At 45.8% G+C, this 20,228-nt stretch overlaps 1 protein-coding gene across 1 annotated transcript; it reads left to right on the top strand.

Annotated features, from left to right (window-relative positions):
* Positions 1-273: 273 nt before the first annotated feature.
* On the top strand, positions 274-13,790 carry LOC139394436 (SH3 and multiple ankyrin repeat domains protein 3-like; the record flags this gene model as incomplete). Its single annotated transcript, XM_071142502.1, has 3 exons — positions 274-282; positions 12,977-13,179; positions 13,622-13,790. Coding segments are annotated over 3 exons (246 nt in total), but the record flags the coding sequence as incomplete, so codon positions are not given.
* Positions 13,791-20,228: the final 6,438 nt, after the last annotated feature.

The following is a 20,228-nucleotide window of genomic DNA, read 5'->3' as shown; positions in this document are numbered from 1 at the left end:
TTCCAGGTAACCCTGACCCTAACCCACCCTACCTCTTCCAGGTAACCCTGACCCTAACCCACCCTACCTCTTCCAGGTAACCCTGACCCTAACCCACCCTACCTCTTCAGGTAACCCTGACCCTAACCCACCCTACCTCTTCAGGTAACCCTGACCTTAACCCACCCTACCTCTTCAGGTAACCCTGACCCTAACCCACCCTACCTTTTCAGGTAACCCAGACCCTAACCCACCCTACCTCTTCCAGGTAACCCTGACCCTAACCCACCCTACCTCTTCCAGGTAACTGACCCCGACATTTCATTTTACATTTGAGTTATTTAGTAGACACACTTGTCCAGAGTGACTTACAGTTAGTGCATTCATCGGAAGATATATAGGTGGGACAACCACATATCACAGGCATAGAAAGAACATGTTTACTCAATACATTGGCTATCAGCAAAGTTAGCGAGAAGGAGTCAAGTGCAAGTATAAGGGGGGGGGGGGGGATTCGAGGTGAGTGGGATTATATAAAATACTCTTTGAAGAGGTAGGATTTCAGGGGATTTCGGGAGATGGGCAGGGACTCTGCTGTCCTAGCTTCAGGGGGAAGCTGCTTCCACCATTGGGGTGCCAGGACAGAGAAGAGCTTGGACTGGGCTGAGCGGGAGATGCCCTCCTGTAGGGGTCGGATGGCCAAGAGACCTGAGGTGGCAGAAAGGAATGTTCGAGTTGGGGTGTAGGATTTGAGCGTAGCCTGAACGTAGGGAGGGTCAGTTCCTCTTGCTTCTCCGCAGTCAAGCACCATGGTCTTGTAGTGGATGCGAGCTTCGACTGGAAGCCAGTGGAGGGTGCAGAGGAGTGGGGTGACATCAGAGAACTTGGGAAGGTTGAAAACCAGGAGGGCTGCAGCGTTCTGAATAAGTTGCTGGGGTTTGATGGTACAAGCAGGGAGCCCAGACGAGAGAGAGTTGCAGTAGTCCAGACGAGAGAGAGTTGCAGTAGTCTAGACGAGAGATGACAAGTGCCTGGATTAGGAACTGCACTGCTTCCTGTGTGAGGTAGGGTCATACTCTACGGATGTTGTAAAGCATGAATCTGCAGGAGTGAGTCACTGCTTTGATCTTTGCAGATAACGACAGTGTGTTGTCCAGGGTCACGCTAAAGTTCTTTGCACTCTGGGAGGGTGACACTGTAGAGTTGTCACCCATGATGGCGAGGTCTTTGAGCGGGAAGGCAGCTCTGTTTTGTTAAGCTTGAGATGGAGGGCCGACATCCAAGCTGAGATATCTGCCAGGCACGCAGAGATGCGTGTTGCCACCTGGGTGTCAGAAGGGGGAAGGAGAAAAGTAGTTAAGTGTCATCCTCATAGCAGTGATATGAGCTGAGTGACTTGGTCTATAGAGAGGAGAGGTCCATCCTCATAGCAGTGATAGGACAGACCAATGAGAGGATATGACAGAGCTGAGTGACTTGCTTTATAGAGAGAAGAGGAGAGGGCCATCCTCATAGCAGTGATAGGACAGACCAATGAGAGGATATGACAGAGCTGAGTGACTTGCTTTATAGAGAGAAGAGGAGAGGGCCATCCTCATAGCAGTGATAGGAGAGACCATGTGAGAATATGACAGAGCTGCGTGACTTGGTGTATAGAGAGAAGAGGAGAGGGCCTAGAACCGAGCCCTGGGGGACACCAGTAGTGAGAGTACATTGTGCAAACACAGATCCTCTCCACAGCGACTAGGGCCATTTTGAAGTCAGAGGGGGGAAGGTGGTCAGGGAAGAGGGAAGTGAGGAATGGGAGAAGGTCTCCAGAGATGGTCTGGAGAAGGGAGGAGAGGATGGGGTTGAACAAGCAGGTTGTCAGGTGGCCAGACCTCACTAATCGCAGTATTTCATCTAGAGAAAGAGGAGAGAAAGGGGTCAAGGTGTAGAGTAGTTCTGTGTGAGTGGGACCAGAGAACTCTATAGGCTGAGTGGTTGACAAAGTTGTCCGCATAGAGGGAGGAGGTAGAGGAATAAGGAGGGAGGATATGGAAAATAGTTTCCCAGGGTTAAAGGCAGAAGTTTGACATTTAGTAGAAAGGGTCTTTAGCAGCAGATACAGAGAAAGAGAAGGTAGAAAGGAGGGTGTGAACGGATGTTAGTTTACCTCCTTTTTTGCTCCGCTGCCTGAAGCCCTATTCTGTAAACTCGCAATGAGTCACTCAGCCATGGAGCAGGAGCGGAGGGCCGAGCCGGCCGGGAGGAAAGAGGACAGTGTGAGTCAAAGCATTCAGACAGGGAGGAGAGTAGGGTCGAAGAGGCAGAGTTAGGAGACAGGATGGAGAAGGATTTAGCAGAAGGGAGATATTATAGGCTAGAAGAGGAGAGAGTAGTGGGAGAGAGAGAGCGAAGATTGTGATGGACAATGACCATCTGGGTAGGGGCTGAGTCACAAGGGTTTGGAGGAAAGGGAGACAGAAAAGGAAACAAAGTAGTGATCAGAGACCTGGAGGGGTGTTGCAGTGAGATTAGTAGGAGAACAGAGACCTGGAGGGGTGTTGCAGTGAGATTAGTAGGCGAACAGAGACCTGGAGGGGTGTTGCAGTGAGATTAGTAGGCGAACAGAGACCTGAAGGGGTGTTGCAGTGAGATTAGTAGGAGAAAAGAGACCTGGAGGGGTTACAGTGAGATTAGTAGGCGAACAGAGACCTGGAGGGGTGTTGCAGTGAGATTAGTAGGCGAATAGAGACCTGGAGGGGTGTTGTAGTGAGATTAGTAGGCGAACAGAGACCTGGAGGGGTGTTGCAGTGAGATTAGTAGGCGAACAGAGACCTGGAGGGGTTACAGTGAGATTAGTAGGCGAACAGAGACCTGGAGGGGTGTTGCAGTGAGATTAGTAGGATAACAGAGACCTGGGGGGTGTTGCAGTGAGATTAGTAGGAGAACAGAGACCTGGAGGGGTGTTGCAGTGAGATTAGTAGGCGAACAGAGACCTGGAGGGGTGTTGCAGTGAGATTAGTAGGAGAACAGAGACCTGGAGGGGTGTTGTAGTGAGATTAGTAGGAAAACAGAGACCTGGAGGGGTGTTGCAGTGAGATTAGTAGGCGAACAGAGACCTGGAGGGGTGTTGCAGTGAGATTAGTAGGAGAACAGCCTCTAGTAAAGATGAGGTCAAGTGTATTACCTGCCTTGTGGGAGTGGGAGGCGACTGGGAAAGTGGGAGGGGACTGGGAAAGTGGGAGGGGACTGGGAAAGTGGGAGGGGACTGGGAAAGTGGGAGGCGACTGGGAAAGTGGGAGGGGACTGGGAAAGTGGGAGGGGACTGGGAAACGGTGAGGTCAAAAGAGGAAAGGAGGGGAAAGAAAGAGTTGGATAGAAATTCATCGAAGGCACTCAGAGAGAGGTTGATGTCTCCAAAACGAAGAGCAGTGAGCCATCGTCAGGAAATGAGCTTATCAATGTACCAGGCTCATTGAGGAACTTTCCAAGGGCACCTGGTGGATGATAGATGACAATAATGTTAAGCTTGAGTGGACAGGAGACAGTGACAATATGGAATTTAAATGAGGAGATTGACAGGTGAGAGACGGAGAAAAGAGAATCTCCAGTTATGAGAAATGAGTAGCCCTGTTCCACCATGGCGACGACCAGACCCTGACACCTCTCTTCCAGGTAACCCTGACCCAAACCCACATCGATACCTCTTCCAAGTAACCCTGACCCAAACTCACATCGATACCTCTTCCAAAGTAACCCTGACCCACATCGATACCTCTTCCAGGTAACCCTGACCCAAACCCACATCGATACCTCTTCCAAGTAACCCTGACCCACATCGATACCTCTTCCAGGTAACCCTGACCCAAACCCACATCGATACCTCTTCCAGGTAACCCTGACCCAAACCCACATCGATACCTCTTCCAGGTAACCCTGACCCAAACCCACATCGATACCTTTTCCAGGTAACCCTGACCCAAACCCACACTTCCAGGTAACCCTGACCCAAACCCACATCGATACCACTTCCAGGTAACCCTGACCCATTCCCACATCGATACCACTTCCAGGTAACCCTGACCCATTCCCACATCGATACCTCTTCCAGGTAACCCTGACCCAAACCCACATCGATACCACTTCCAGGTAACCCTGACCCAAACCCACATCGATACCTCTTCCAGGTAACCCTGACCCAAACCCACATCGATACCTCTTCCAGGTAACCCTGACCCAAACCCTCATCGATACCTCTTCCAGGTAACCCTGACCCAAACCCACATCGATACCTCTTCCAGGTAACCCTGACCCAAACCCACATCGATACCTCTTCCAGGTAACCCTGACCCAAACCCACATCGATACCTCTTCCAGGTAACCCTGACCCAAACCCACATCGATACCTCTTCCAGGTAACCCTGACCCAAACCCACATTGATACCACTTCCAGGTAACCCTGACCCAAACCCACATCGATACCACTTCCAGGTAACCCTGACCCATTCCCACATCGATACCTCTTCCAGGTAACCCTGACCCAAACCCACATCGATACCATTTCCAGGTAACTGTAGTAACTTGACAAGGAATGCCCACACGCAATTCAATATTACTTTCCTTTACTTTGAACCTAATAAATTAAAGGTGTACAGCCATGTAGAAACGGTACAAACACAGCAAACCGATACAGCCCACTCATCCTGTGGTAGAGTCACATTGAACAGGTACAACTCTGGGTGATGACATCATCAAAGGGGAAAGGTCAAGGCCAATAATAACCATGAACACATGAATAGTAATCATACTATACTGCAGTACAAAACATACTAACATACTACTAACATACTATACTAAGTACAATAACATATTGAATGTCATTATTGATATAGTGTCCACTCTATAACACTTCTCCCCCCCTTAATTTCAATCCCCCCTGTGAGGAAAGAACATCAGATTAACAAGTAAACCACGTTTTCTTTTCTTTTCAACACTTTAGAACTTCTGCTAGTGGTACTGTAATTGTAAACAAACAAAAAATGACAGTCATTATTTATTTTCAACAAAGTCTGCTGTTCCAAACAAACGCTAACACCACAAGCCTCTCAGTCTCAACTACAGAGTTAGTCTTTCAGGAAGCTTGTGGCTGTATTCTGCGCAGTACTCCTGCTGTGCCACGAAGGCGTCTCCCAGTGGAGCAGGTTGGGTGTTTGTGAAAGAAAGTCCATCATCCTCTGCAGGAACCACTGAATGCCCTTGCTCCTCAGATCCTGTTTCCTGTAGGGTTTCAACTTGTATACCTCCCGCCGTGGTTCTGTCTGCAACCGTGGCCTTTTCTTTGTCATAGCGCAGGCAGATGTGGTCCTTGTGTCTGCGTATGACTTGACCATCAGTCAGTTTGACCACAGAGGAGACTGGACAGCTCTGACTCAGAATGATACCTGGCAACTAACGCTGGCTGCTTGTGAAGTTCTGGATAGAGACAGTGTCATTGGGTTTTAACTGTCTGCCTCGCGTGGTGGTCATGTCTCTCTTTTCGTTTCTCCTGCTTACGTTCCACTCGTGCTTTGATGTCCAGACTCGGTAGATCAAGGTGAGCTTTTGGCTTTTTGCCCATCAACATCTCAACTGGAGCTTGACCTGTTGTTGTTTGTGGCATGATGCGGTACTGGAACAAGAAACGAGAGAGCTTAGTTGTGATGGTTCCCCCAGTCATCTTTTTGAGCCCCTCTTTCAGTGTCTGCACAGCCCGCTCCACTAAGCAATCAATCAATCAAATGTATTTTATATAGCCCTTCGTACATCAGCTGATATCTCAAAGTGCTGTACAGAAACCCAGCCTAAAACCCCAAACAGCAAGCAATGCAGGTGAAGAAGCACGGTGGCTAGGAAAAACTCCCTAGAAAGGCCAAAACCTAGGAAGAAACCTAGAGAGGAACCAGGCTATGTGGGGTGGCCAGTCCTCTTCTGGCTGTGCCGGGTGGAGATTATAACAAAACATGGTCAAGATGTTCAAATGTTCATAAATGACCAGCATGGTCGAATAATAATAAGGCAGAATAGTTGAAACTGGAGCAGCAGCACAGTCAGGTGGACTGGGGACAGCAAGGAGTCATCATGTCAGGTATTCCTGGGGCATGGTCCTAGGGCTCAGGTCCTCCGAGAGAGAGAAAGAAAGAGAGAATTAGAGAGAGCATATGTGGGATGGCCAGTCCTCTTCTGGCTGTGCCGGGTGGAGATTATAACAGAACATGGCCAAGATGTTCAAATGTTCATAAATGATCAGCATGGTCGAATAATAATAAGGCAGAACAGTTGAAACTGGAGCAGCAGCACAGCCAGGTGGACTGGGGACAGCAAGGAGTCATCATGTCAGGTAGTCCTGGGGCATGGTCCTAGGGCTCAGGTCCTCCGAGAGAGAGAAAGAGAGAAGGAGAGAATTAGAGAACGCACACTTAGATTCACACAGGACACCGAATAGGACAGGAGAAGTACTCCAGATATAACAAACTGACCCTAGCCCCCCGACACATAAACTACTGCAGCATAAATACTGGAGGCTGAGACAGGAGGGGTCAGGAGACACTGTGGCCCACTCCGAGGACACCCCCGGACAGGGCCAAACAGGAAAGTCGTCACTAAGTCGTTCGAGGCCGTGTGAAACGGAGCGCTGCGGACATGGCGAATCCCGTTTCTCCGCATTCATTCTTGGAACAAATCACAGGTTTGTTGCGTTGTCGGACACAAGAGAGTCCAAGGGTTGCAAACACCTGCCGAAGCTTTTCGATTGTTGTGGTCACTGTGATGTTGCTCATGATGATAGCCTGCAGCCACTGGGAGTGTGCGTCCACCATGACAAGGAACATGTGACCCACGAAAGGACCTGCAAAGTCTATGTGCAGCCTGGACCATGGGTGGTCAGGCCACTCCCACAGATGTAGTGGCGTGGGCGGAGCCATCTTCTGGTTGATCTGGTGCTCAGAACATGATTTCACTTTGTTTTCTACATCCTGATCCATGTTAGGCCACCAGATGGACCTCATCCATGACTTGTGCAGGGCCAGTGGCCGGAACAACCACTCTGGACCACCAGAGTATGCAGCCATCCTGCACACTCAGCTCAGTTTTGCACTTTGCGTAAGGTCTCAGTCCCTCATCCTCTATGACGGGAGGCCAACCCTGCATAAGGAATCTTTTCACTTGGGCCAGGATAGGATCCCGGTCTGTCCACTGTTTGATCTATTTGTCATTCACATGTGAGTTTGACAATCTTTCCATTAGGAAAATTGTCTCGAGAGGCACCACAGTTGTGGCAGGCATCTCTGGTAGCGGGAGACGGCTGAGTGTGTCTGCGTTTGCATTGTCCTTCCCTTCTCTGTACACTATAATGTACAGGTAAGCTGACTGTGTGAGGGCCCAGTGTGGTATCCTTGCTGAAGCCATTGGAGAAATGCATCTTGATTCACTGAACAGGCTCATCAGTGGTTGCTGGTCAGTGCATATGGTGAAATGACGACAGTAGAGGTACTGATGAAAGCGTTTCACAGCCAAAACTATGGCCAGACCTTCCTTGTCTAACTGTGAATAACTCTTCTCAGAACTCGTCAGCGTGTGTGATGCGAATCCAATGCGTTTCTCCTCCATCTGATGACACAGTACTGCCCCGACGCCATAGGGCGAGGCGTCACATGACAGAATGATCTCTTTGTCTTGATCAAAATGAACAAGCAGTTTTGGTGATTGTAGTAGTGCTTTCACTTCTTTGAAAGCTTTCTCTTGAGCTGGCCCGCACTTCCATTTACAGTCTTTTTGGACCAGCTGAGGAACTTAAAACTTTCCACTACTGTCCCGTCGATGTGGATCGGGGGATGATCCCTCTGCTGTATCCTGAAGTCCACGATCATCTCCTTTGTTTTGTTGACGTTGAGTGTGAGGTTATTTTCCTGACACCACACTCCGAGGACCCTCACCTCCTCCCTGTAGGCCGTCTCGTCGTTGTTGGTAATCAAGCCTACCACTGTAGTGTCGTCTGCAAACTTGATGATTGAGTTGGAGGCGTGCATGGCCATGCAGTCATGGTTGAACAGGGAGTACAGGAGAGGGCTGAGAACACACCCTTGTGGGGCCCCAGTGTTGAGGATCAGCAGGGTGGAGATGTTGTTTCCTACCCTCACCACCTGTGGGCGACCCGTCAGAAAGTCCAGGACCCAGTTGCACAGGGCAGAGTCGAGACCCAGGGTCTCGAGCTTAATGACACGTTTGGAGGGTTCTATGGTATTAAATGCTGAGCTGTAATCGATGAACAGATATCTTACATAGGTATTCCTCTTGGGCAGTGTGGTTGCGATTGCATTGTCTGTGGACCTATTGGGGCGGTAAGCAAATTGGAGTGGGTCTAGGGTGTCATGTAGGGTGGAGGTGATATGATCCTTGACTAGTCTCTCAAAGCACTTCATGATGATGGAAGTGAGTGATACGGGGGCGATAGTCGTATAGCTCAGTTACCTTAGCTTTCTTGGGAACAGGAACAATGGTGGCCCTCTTGAAGCATGTGGGAACAGCAGACTGGGATAGGGATTGATTGAATATGTCCGTAAACACATACTCTGAGGACGCGGCAAGGGATACCGTCTGGGCCGGCAGCCTTGCGAGGGTTGACACGTTTAAATGTTTTGGTAGCGGGCCGTGTCAGTGGCACTGTATTGTCCTCAAAGCGAGCAAAGAAGGTGTTTAGTTTGCCTGGGAGCAGGACATCGTGGTTCGCGATGGGGCTGGTTTTATTTTTGTAGTCCGTGATTGACTGTAGACCCTGCCACATACGTCTCGTGTCTGAGCCATTGAATTGCGGCTCTATTTTGTCTCTATACTGATGCTTAGCTTGTTTGATTGCCTTGCGGAGGGAATAGCTACAGTGTTTGTATTCGGTCATGTTTCCGGTTGCCTTGCGATGCACTTGTTAATAAACTCGCTCACCGAATCACCGTATACATCAATGTTATTGTCCGATGCTATCCGTAACATATCCCAGTCCACGTGATCGAAGCAATCTTGAAGTGTGGAATCTAGGTGGCGTGCTGCTGACTCTGGCTTCATTGCTGTGAACTTGTCCTGCCCAGTCTGTCCACCCTCTGGCTTGCTCCTAGGACCCCTGCATGTTTTAGCTAAATGTCTCTTTTTGTTGCAATTGTGGCAGACAGACTCATTGAACTTACAGTTGTTTGTGTTCCCCCACATCTAAAACATTCCACTGCTTTTCCCCTTTTTCCTGCTGCCTCTTTTGTCACCTGCACAACTTACACTGTGGGCCTTTTGAATATTTTTGACATTACTGGTGGCCATCTCCATCCCTTGAGATTGAAAGTCAATGTGGCTTCACCCAGCAAACGGCGCTGTATGCTGTCCTCATCAATGCCACAGGCTAATCTATCACAGAGCATGTCCTCTAACATAGCCCCAAACTCAGTGTTCACAGAGCTCACGTAATTCAGCAACAGACTGACCTGTTTTCTGAAAATGGCAGTTGAATTTGAATCACTGAAGGCATTGGATTGTGGTGAGTCTGAACAAGAGGAACTCCAACTTGTAGCCAAATTCCTCATTAGCTTGTAGGTTTTAGTCCCACACACACACAAGAGAATAAAGCGCTGTTTAGCCTCATCTGTAATTCCATTTGCCAAGAAAAAGTGTCCCAACCATTCCACAAATTCCATCCAGTCCTCATTCTCTTCCACAACCTCAGTGATAGTCCCAAACATTGCCATTATTACGCCAACTTGTCCTTGATCCTCGTTAGCAATTTCCACATGCTGCTGATTGTCACCGTCAGCGTTTCTCTCCAGCGGTGCCTGCTCTCCGTCGCTCATTTATAAGGATCGGCCCCTTTAAAAAAATGTTTTGCCGAAAATGACATACCAAAATCTAAATGCCTGTAGCTCAGGCCCCGAAGCAAGGATATGAATTTTCTTGGTACCATTTGAAAGGAAACTCTTTGAAGATTGTGGAAATGTGAAAGGAATGTAGGAGAATATAACACAAAAGATAATACAAAGAAAAAACCAACCCTTTTTTATATATTTTTTGTACCAACATCTTTGAAATGCCAGAGAAAGGCCATAATGTATTATTACAGCCCAGATGCAATTTAGATATTGGCCACTAGATAGCAGCAGTGTATGTGCAAAGTTCACCTGATCCAATGAACCATTGCATTTCTGTTCAACGTTTTGTATCAAGACTGCCCAAATGTGCCTAATTTGTTTATTAATAACTTTTCATGCTCCAAACTGTGCACTCTCCTCAAACAATAGCATGGTATTCTTTCTCTGTAATAGCTACTGTACATTGGACACCCTAGATTAACAAGAATTTAAGCTTTCTGCCAATATCAGATTTGTCTATGTCCTGGGAAATGTTCTTGTTACTTACAACCTCATACTAATCGCATTAGCCTACGTTAGCTCAACTGACTACCTCCACTGTTTTTTAGCTAGCTAGTACATCGCCCTGTATATGCTGATCAAGTGTTATCCTTCACCAAAAATATGTAGTAACTTGACAAGGAATGCCCACACGCAATTCAATATTACTTTCCTTGACTTTGAACCTAATAAGTACAAAATACTTAAACATGATGAAGCCCTCAATGACGCTGCACATATTAAAACAGGCTTTCTGGCACAAGAGCCCTGAATCCATCTATATGGTTTAGTAGGGTTACTGTCATAGTGTGGACACTATATCAATAATGACATTCAATATGTTACTGTACTTAGTATAGTATGTTAGTAGTATGTTAGTATAGTATGTTATTGTACGGCAGTATAGTATGATTACTATTCATGTGTTCATGGTTATTATTGGCCTTGACCTTTCCCCTTTGATGATGTCATCACCCAGAGTTGTACCTGTTCAATGTGACTCTACCACAGGATGAGTGGGCTGTATCGGTTTGCTGTGTTTGTACCGTTTCTACATGGCTGACCACCTTTAATTTATTAAGGATCCCCGGTAGCTGCTGCCAAGACATCAGCTACTCTTCCTGGGGTTTATAATGGATCCACGGTAGCTGCTGCCAAGACATCAGCTACTCTTCCTGGGGACCAGAAACATTATGGCAGTTATGTACAATACAAAATATTACATGCCATTACATTTCACAACACAGTGTGTGCTCTAAGGCCACTACTCTACTACCACATATTTACAATACAAAATTAATGTGTACATGTGTGTGTTATCATGTGTTTGTGTGTCTGTGCCTGTGTGTGTGTCTGTTCACAGTCCTTGATGTTCCAAAAGGTGTATCTTTATTAGTTTTAAAAATATGATTCTACTGCTGGCATCAGATACCTGATGTGGAATATAGGTCCATGTAGTTATGGCTCTATGTAGGACCCTCCCCATAGTCTGTTCTGGACTTAGGGACTTTGAAGATACCTCTGCTGGCATCAGATACCTGACATGGAATATAGGTCCATGTTGTCATGTCTCTATGTAGGACTATGCCCCTCCCATAGTCTGTTCTGGACTTAGGGACTGTGAAGAGACCTCTGGTGGCATCAGATACCTGACATGGAATATAGGTCCATGTTGTCATGTCTCTATGTAGGACTATGCCCCTCCCATAGTCTGTTCTGGACTTAGGGACTGTGAAAAGACCTCTGCTGGCATCAGATACCTGATGTGGAATATAGGTCCATGTAGTCATGGCTCTATCTAGTACTGTGCACCTCCCATAGTCTGTTCTGGACTTAGGGACTAGTAGTTTAGTAGTTTAAATAGACAGCTCAGTGCATTCAGAATGTCAATACTTCTTACAAAAACAAATATTGATGAAGTCAATCTGTCCCCTACTTTGAGCCAGGAGAGATTGACATGCTAGGATGTTAGCTCTCTGTGTTCATTTAAGAGCCAGCCGTGCTGCCCTGTTCTGAGCCAATAGTAATTTCCGAGGTTTCTCGGATCTCGAACACCTGAACACATGACTGAACAGTAGTCCAGGTGCAAGAAAACAAGATTTAGTTGTGGTTAAGGGTTTAGTGAATAATTTATCTCAAATACAATACTTTTAGTTTTTGAAATATTTAGAGCTAACTTATTTCTTGCCAACTTTTCTGAAACACCCTGTAGCTCTTTAAGTGTTGCAGTACTGTAAGCCAGTGAGTGGCATGTCATTAGTAAGATTGGCATAGCAGTCTACGGCACTGCAGCTCAGTGCAAAAGGCGTCATTACAGACACCCTGGTTAGAATCCAGGCTGTATCACAACCGGCCGTGATTGGGAGTCCCGTAGGGCGGCGCACAATTGGCCCAGCATTGTCCGCATTTGGCTGGTGTTGGCCATCATTATAAATAAGAATTTGTTCTTAACTGACTTGCCTAGTTAAATAAAGGTTAAAAAATTAAATAGAAAAAAAGTAAGGGCCTAGACAGCTGCCCTGGGGAATTCCTGATTCTACCTGGATAATGTTGGAGAGGCTTCCATTAAAGAACACCCTCTGTGTTCTGTTTTACAGGTAACTATTTATCTATCCATTTATAGCACATACGTTTTTCCAGCAGCAGACTATAATTGGGGCGGTAGGGTAGCCTAGTGGTTAGAGCGTTGGACTAGTAACTAAAAGGTTGCAAGTTCAAATCCCCAAGCTGACAACATACATATCTGTCGTTCTGCCCCTGAACAAATCATACATGATTACTGCATACAATAGCTGCAAGATCAGCAGAGACATTCAGGGCAGTAAGAGGGACATATAAGGGTATAATGTACATTTGCTGCAGCATTACGACAACTCAGCGACACAATGATAGGGATTAAATGAACTGGGCTTGGGTCATTGATATGCCCTAACCCCATTTCCTACTGTATTATCCAGTAACATACTCCTTTAATGTGGTGCACTGCTACTACTAAAAATGCCACCTTTTTGGTGTTCATGGATTTCAGTCGCATGACTTTGCTCTTTCTTTCCAGTTGTTGTTGATATTGGTTTGTTGATTGTTGTGTGTTACAGAGGAGATCTAAACTTTGGGGGGAGGTGTCCGAGTCTCGACCCAGGCAGAGTAGCCCTGAGGAGGGCAGGCCAACTGCCGTGGGGGGTGGTGGGCTGGAGCTGGCCTCACGTCTCCAGTTACTCAGCAAAGACTCCCACTCACTCGGAGAGGAGCCTGCAGGACTGCTGGACCCTGGACACAGGTCCCCTGTGGGCGGAGCAAGGTAACCTCACTGCATTAATATATTCCATGAGGTAACATGTATGAGCATGTATTTATGTGTTCTTGGTAACAGCAGAGTGAGCATGTATTTCTCTGTGTTCTAGGTAACAGCACAGTGAGCATGTGGTTTCTCTGTGTCATAGGTCATTTCACAGCTAGAATGTGGTTTCTCTGTGTTCTCGGTAACAGCACAGTGAGCATGTATTTCTCTGTGTTCTAGGTAACAGCACAGTGAGCATGTATTTCTGTGTTCTAGGTAACAATAGAGTTAGCATGTATTTCTGTGTTCTAGGTAACAACAGAGTTAGCATGTATTTCTCTGTGTTCTAGGTAACAACAGAGTTAGCATGTATTTCTGTGTTCTAGGTAACAATAGAGTTAGCATGTATTTCTGTGTTCTAGGTAACAACAGAGTTAGCATGTATTTCTCTGTGTTCTTGCAGATGTCGCCAAGACAATGGAGAGAGTAAAGCGTAGGTTTTAGATTGCTGGGTAAACACCGCCTCTTCCTATCTACATAATAAACTAACATGAACTAACTCTCTATTCGCTACACCAGTAGCCTAATGAAAACTCTTTCCTCTCTAAAGTAGTGTTCTAAAGACAACTGTCTCTTTTACTAGTGCCATAATGATAACTGTCTCTTTAACTAGTGCCCTAATGATATCTGTCTCTTTAACTAGTGCCCTAATGATAACTGTCGCTTTAACTAGTTCCCTAATGATAACTGTCTCTTTAACTAGTGCCCTAATGATAACCTCTCTCTAGACTAGTACCCTAATGATAATCTCTCTCTAGACTAGTACCCTAATGATAACCTCTCTCTAGACTAGTGCCCTAATGATAACCTCTCTCTAACTAGTGCCCTAATGATAACCTCTCTAGACTAGTGCTCTAATGATAACCTCTCTCTAGACTAGTGCTCTAATGATAACCTCTCTCTAGACTAGTGCCCTAATGATAACTGTCTCTCTAGACTAGTGCCCTAATGATAACTGTCTCTCTAGACTAGTGCCCTAATGATAACTGTCTCTCTAGACTAGTGCCCTAATGATAACTGTCTCTCTAGACTAGTGCCCTAATGATAACTGTCTCTCTAGACTAGTGCCCTAATGATAACTGTCTCTCTAGACTAGTGCCCTAATGATAACTGTCTCTCTAGACTAGTGCTCTAGTCAGTTCCTCCAAGGTTTTGTGATGTTTGTTGTTGTGATATCCGCTGGCCCTAATGATAACTGTCTCTCTAGACTAGTGCTCTAGTCAGTTCCTCCAAGGTTTTGTGATGTTTGTTGTTGTGATATCCGCTGGCCCTAATGATAACTGTCTCTCTAGACTAGTGCTCTAGTCAGTTCCTCCAAGGTTTTGTGATGTTTGTTGTTGTGATATCCGCTGGCCCTAATGATAACTGTCTCTCTAGACTAGTGCTCTAGTCAGTTCCTCCAAGGTTTTGGACTCCCTAGAAAGGCCAAAACCTAGGAAGAAACCTAGAGAGGAACCAGGCTATGTGGGGTGGCCAGTCCTCTTCTGGCTGTGCCGGGTGGAGATTATAACAGAACATGGCCAAGATGTTCAAATGTTCATAAATGACCAGCATGGTCGAATAATAACAAGGCAGAACAGTTGAAACTGGAGCAGCAGCATGGCCAGGTGGACTGGGGACAGCAAGGAGTCATCATGTCAGGTAGTCCTGGGGCATGGTCCTAGGGCTCAGGTCAGTTGAAACTGGAGCAGCAGCATGGCCAGGTGGACTGGGGACAGCAAGGAGTCATCATGTCAGGTAGTCCTGGGGCATGGTCCTAGGGCTCAGGTCCTCCGAGAGAGAGAAAGAAAGAGAGAAGGAGAGAATTAGAGGATGCACACTTAGATTCACACAGGACACCGAATAGGACAGGAGAAGTACTCCAGATATAACAAACTGACCCTAGCCCCCCGACACAAACTACTGCAGCATAAATACTGGAGGCTGAGACAGGAGGGGTCAGGAGACACTGTGGCCCCATCCGAGGACACCCCCGGACAGGGCCAAACAGGAAGGATATAACCCCACCCACTTTGCCAAAGCACAGCCCCCACACCACTAAAGGGATATCTTCAACCACCAACTTACCATCCTGAGACAAGGCTGAGTATAGCCCACAAAGATCTCCATATAAGCCAGATAGGCCTATCACATACAGGCCCTTATATCAGTCATCAGTCAAAAAGAGGGTGTGTGGCGTCCCGAGTGGCTCAGCGGTCTAAGGCACTGCATCCGGGTTCGATCCCGGGCTGTGTCGCAGCCAGTTCGCAACCGGGAGACCCATGAGGTGACGGACAATTGGCCCAACATTGTCCGGATTAGGGGAGGGTTTGGCCAGCCGGACGTCCTTGTCCCAACGCACTCTAGCGACTCCTGTGGTTGGCCGGGCGCATGCACGCTGACATGGTTTCCAGTTGTACGATGTTTCCTCCACGACATTGGTGTGGCTGGCTTCCGGTTTAGGCGAGCAGTGTGTCAAGAAGCAGTGCGGCTTGGCAGGGTCGTGTTTCGGCATGGCTCTTAACCTTCACCCCTCTCGGGTCCATATGGGCATTGCAGCGATGTTACAAGACTGAAAATTGGGGAGAAAAAGGTGTCAGAAGTACTACACAAAAAGTATTAAAAAATAACTAAATAAGAGGGTGTCTTGTCCTGCTCCTGAAATCTGCCCCAGCATTTACCCCAGTAATCCAGCAACATTTACCCCAGTCATCAGCAACATTTACCCCAGTCATTCAGCAACATTTACCCGTCATCAGCAACATTTACCCCAGCAACATTTACCCCAGTCATCCAGCAGCATTTACCCCAGTCATCAGCAACATTTACCCAGCAACATTTATCCCAGTCATCCAGCAGCATTTACCCCAGTCATCAGCAACATTTACCCAGCAACATTTACCCCAGTCATCCAGCAGCATTTACCCCAGTCATCAGCAACATTTACCCCAGTCATCAGCAACATTTACCCCAGTCATCAGCAACATTTACCCCAGTCATCCAGCAACATTTACCCCAGTCATCCAGCAGCATTTACCCCAGTCATCAGCAACATTTACCCAGCAACATTTACCCCAGTCCTCAGCAACATTTACCCCAGTCATCAGCAACATTTACCCCAGTCATCAGCAACATTTACCCCAGTCATCAGAAGCATTTCTAAATTGATATGGGAGAATCTAAAAAAGTTAACAGGGAAAGACCATAGTAACACTGCAAAAAGACTAGAAATCATGGTGAATAACAATCTAACACAGGATGCAGTCGAAATAGCAATAGCCTTCAATTCCTACTTTATTGACTCTGTCAGGGCACTGACACAGAACCCCTCCACTTGTTTCTTGGGCTCAGTGCTAGTGAATGACACTCAACCTGTCTTCATCATAAGGGAGGTTTCTGAGTCAAAGGTGAACAAGGTGATTAGCTCACTAAAGAACTCTAAAGCCAAAGATGTGTTTGGGATGGACTCTACCTTTCTTAAAAACTACAAAGAGTCACTCATTGGCCCCATTACTAAGGTCACCAACACATATATTGGTCTCTATTGGTGTGTTTCCAAGGGTATGGAAGTCGGCCATAATAACGGCCATCTTTAAATCAGGTGACCGTGCTGACGTGAGTAACTACAGGCCCATTAGTATACTACCTGTGGTGTCAAAGGTTGTTGAAAAGTGTGTAGCAGAACAACTGATTGCCCACCTCAACAACAGCCCCTTCACATTACACTCCATGCAGTTTGGCTTCAGAGCGAAACACTCCACAGAAACGGCCAACTGCTTTCTTCTGGAAAATGTGAAGTCCAAGATGGACAAAGGGGGTGCTGCTGCGGCTGTGTTTCTGGACCTAAGGAAGGCTTTTGATACTGTTAACCATGAGATTCTCATCACAAAATTGTTCAAGTTCAACTTTTCCCCTGATGCCTTGAGATGGATGACATCATTCCTTGAAGGCAGAGCTCAGTGTGTCAGAGTGAGCAATGAGCTGTCGCCCACTCGTAGCTATGATGTAGGCGTGCCCCAAGGGTCAATACTGGGGCCCCTCCTGTTCAGCCTGTACATTAATGATCTGCCTTCTGTCTGTACTGGGTCTGAAGTTCAAATGTATGCAGATGATACAGTGATATATGTGCATGCAAAGAGCAAACAACAAGCTGCACAAGAACTCACTACTGTAATGGTCCAGGTTACAAAGTGGCTCAGTGACTCGTGTTTGCATCTCAATGTGAAAAAAACTGTTTGCATGTTCTTCACAAAGAGGGCAACAGATGCTACTGAGCCAGATGTCTATGTGTCAGGGGAGAAGCTCCAGGTGGTATCCGATTTTGAGTACCTTGGCATCATACTTGATTCCAACCTCTCTTTTAAAAAGCATGTGAAAAAAGGTAATTCAAATAACCAAATTCAACCTGGCTAATTTCCGATTTATACGAAATTGTTTGACTACAGAGGTAGCAAAACTGTACTTCAAATCTATGATACTCCCCCACTTAACATACTGCTTGACTAGTTGGGCCCAAGCTTACTGTACAACATTAAAACCTATTCAGTCTGTCTACAAACAGGCTCTCAAAGTGCTTGATAGGAAGCCCAATAGCCATCATCATTGTCACATTCTTAGAAAGCATGAGCTCTTGAGTTGGGAAAATCTTGTGCAATACACCGACGCATGTCTTGTATTCAAGATCCTTAATGGCCTGGCTCCCCCTCCACTCAATATTTTTGTTAAACAGAAAACCCAGACATATGGCAGCAGATCCACAAGGTCTGCCATGAGAGGTGACTGTATAGTTCCCCTAAGGAAAAGCACCTTTAGTAAATCTGCATTCTCTGTGAGAGCTTCCCATGTCTGGAATACACTGCCATCAGACACACATAACTGCACCACATATCACACTTTCACAAAATGCTTGAAGACATGGCTAAAGGTCAATCAGATTTGTGAACATGGTCCCTAGCTGTGTGTTGCCGCTTTCCATGTTGTCTGTTGTCTGTAGCTTGTGAGGTGTGGAAACACTTTGTTGCTTTTATGAATTTTGTCTTGCTGCTTTTTGTTTTATGTTGCTCTGTCTGTATGCTACGTCTTGCTTGTCCTATGTTGCTATGTCTTGCTTGTTCTATGCTGCTATTGTCTATATTGTAATTGTTTTTAATAACCTGCCCAGGGTTGAAAATTGAAAAGGGTAAAAAAAAAACACGCCCTGTTAAGAACATCTTTTTTTATTTTTTTAAATATTTTTTTATATATATTGACTTTCAATGTTAGCAGTTGAACGGTTGGGAAAAAACATGAATTGCTACAGAATGTAGTAATTTTATGTCAAAACGCATATCAAATGAGATTTTGTTTTACTATAATGTAAAAACAATTTAAACTGAGCCATGTTGGTTTAAAAAGCTGACTCTTCCAAATGAAAATTGATCACTTTTTTTTGATCACAACGGTTGAAAATTAGCCGGCTGGCTAAAACCGGCACTTTTACTGAAACGTTGATTAATGTGCACGGTCCCTGTAAAAATAAAAAATAAACTAAACTAAACTAAATTTACCCCAGTCATCAGCAACATTTACCCCAGTCATCAGCAACATTTACCCCAGTCATCAGCAACATTTACCCCAGTCATCAGCAACATTTACCCCAGTCATCAGCAACATTTACCCCAGTCATCAGCAACATTTACCCCAGTCATCAGCAGCATTTACCCCAGTCATCAGCAGCATTTACCCCAGTCATCAGCAGCATTTACCCCAGTCATCAGCAACATTTACCCCAGTCATCAGCAGCATTTACCCCAGTCATCAGCAGCATTTACCCCAGTCATCAGCAACATTTACCCCAGTCATCAGCAACATTTACCCCAGTCATCAGCAACATTTACCCCAGTCATCAGCAACATTTACCCCAGTCATCAGAAACATTTACCCCAGTCATTCAGCAACATTTACCCCAGTAATCAGCAACATTTACCCCAGTCATCAGCAGCATTTACCCCAGTCATTCAGCAGCATTTACCCCAGTCATCAGCAACATTTACCCCAGTCATCAGAAACATTTACCCCAGTCATCAGAAACATTTACCCCAGTCATTCAGCAACATTTACCCCAGTCATTCAGCAACATTTACCCCAGTCATCAGCAACATTTACCCCAGTCATCAGCAACATATACCCCAGTCATTCAGCAACATTTACCCCAGTCATTAGCAACATTTACCCCAGTCATTAGCAACATTTACCCCAGTAATCAGCAACATTTACCCCAGTCATCAGCAACATTTACCCCAGTCATCAGCAACATTTACCCCAGTCATCAGCAACATTTACCCCAGTCATTAGCAACATTTACCCCAGTAATCAGCAACATTTACCCCAGTCATCAGCAACATTTACCCCAGTCATCAGCAACATTTACCCCAGTCATCAGCAACATTTACCCCAGTCATTAGCAACATTTACCCCAGTAATCAGCAACATTTACCCCAGTCATCAGCAACATTTACCCCAGTCATTAGCAACATTTACCCCAGTCATTCAGCAACAGAGCATTGTGGTTCCCTGCATGTCTGACATCAATGGCATAATGAAATGTTTTGTATTGTGTGGTGGGTTTTGACACTCTTATGTAGGTGTCATAACCAGCCGTAAAATAACTCAATATATGTCACAACAGGTTTAAATATGCCATGACAGTGTTATGACCATATTATTACAGGTTTTGATAAGTTATGTCAGCTGTTATGACATATTATAACAGGTTGATAAGTTGTGTCAGCTGTTATGACATGTTATAACAGGTTTTGATAAGTTATGTCAGCTGTTATGACATGTTATAACAGGTTGATAAGTTATGTCAGCTGTTATGACATATTATAACATGGTTATTACCGTGTCATGACCATATTATTACAGGTTTTGATAAGTTATGTCAGCTGTTATGACATGTTATAACAGGTTTTGATAAGTTATGTCAGCTGTTATGACATGTTATAACAGGTTGATAAGTTATGTCAGCTGTTATGACATGTTATAACAGG

This window comes from Oncorhynchus clarkii, unplaced genomic scaffold, assembly GCF_045791955.1.
Source record: "Oncorhynchus clarkii lewisi isolate Uvic-CL-2024 unplaced genomic scaffold, UVic_Ocla_1.0 unplaced_contig_13658_pilon_pilon, whole genome shotgun sequence".
Lineage (NCBI taxonomy): Eukaryota > Metazoa > Chordata > Actinopteri > Salmoniformes > Salmonidae > Oncorhynchus > Oncorhynchus clarkii.
The sequence above is the reverse complement of the archived record's forward strand: the minus strand, read 5'-3'. Positions and strand labels throughout refer to the sequence as shown.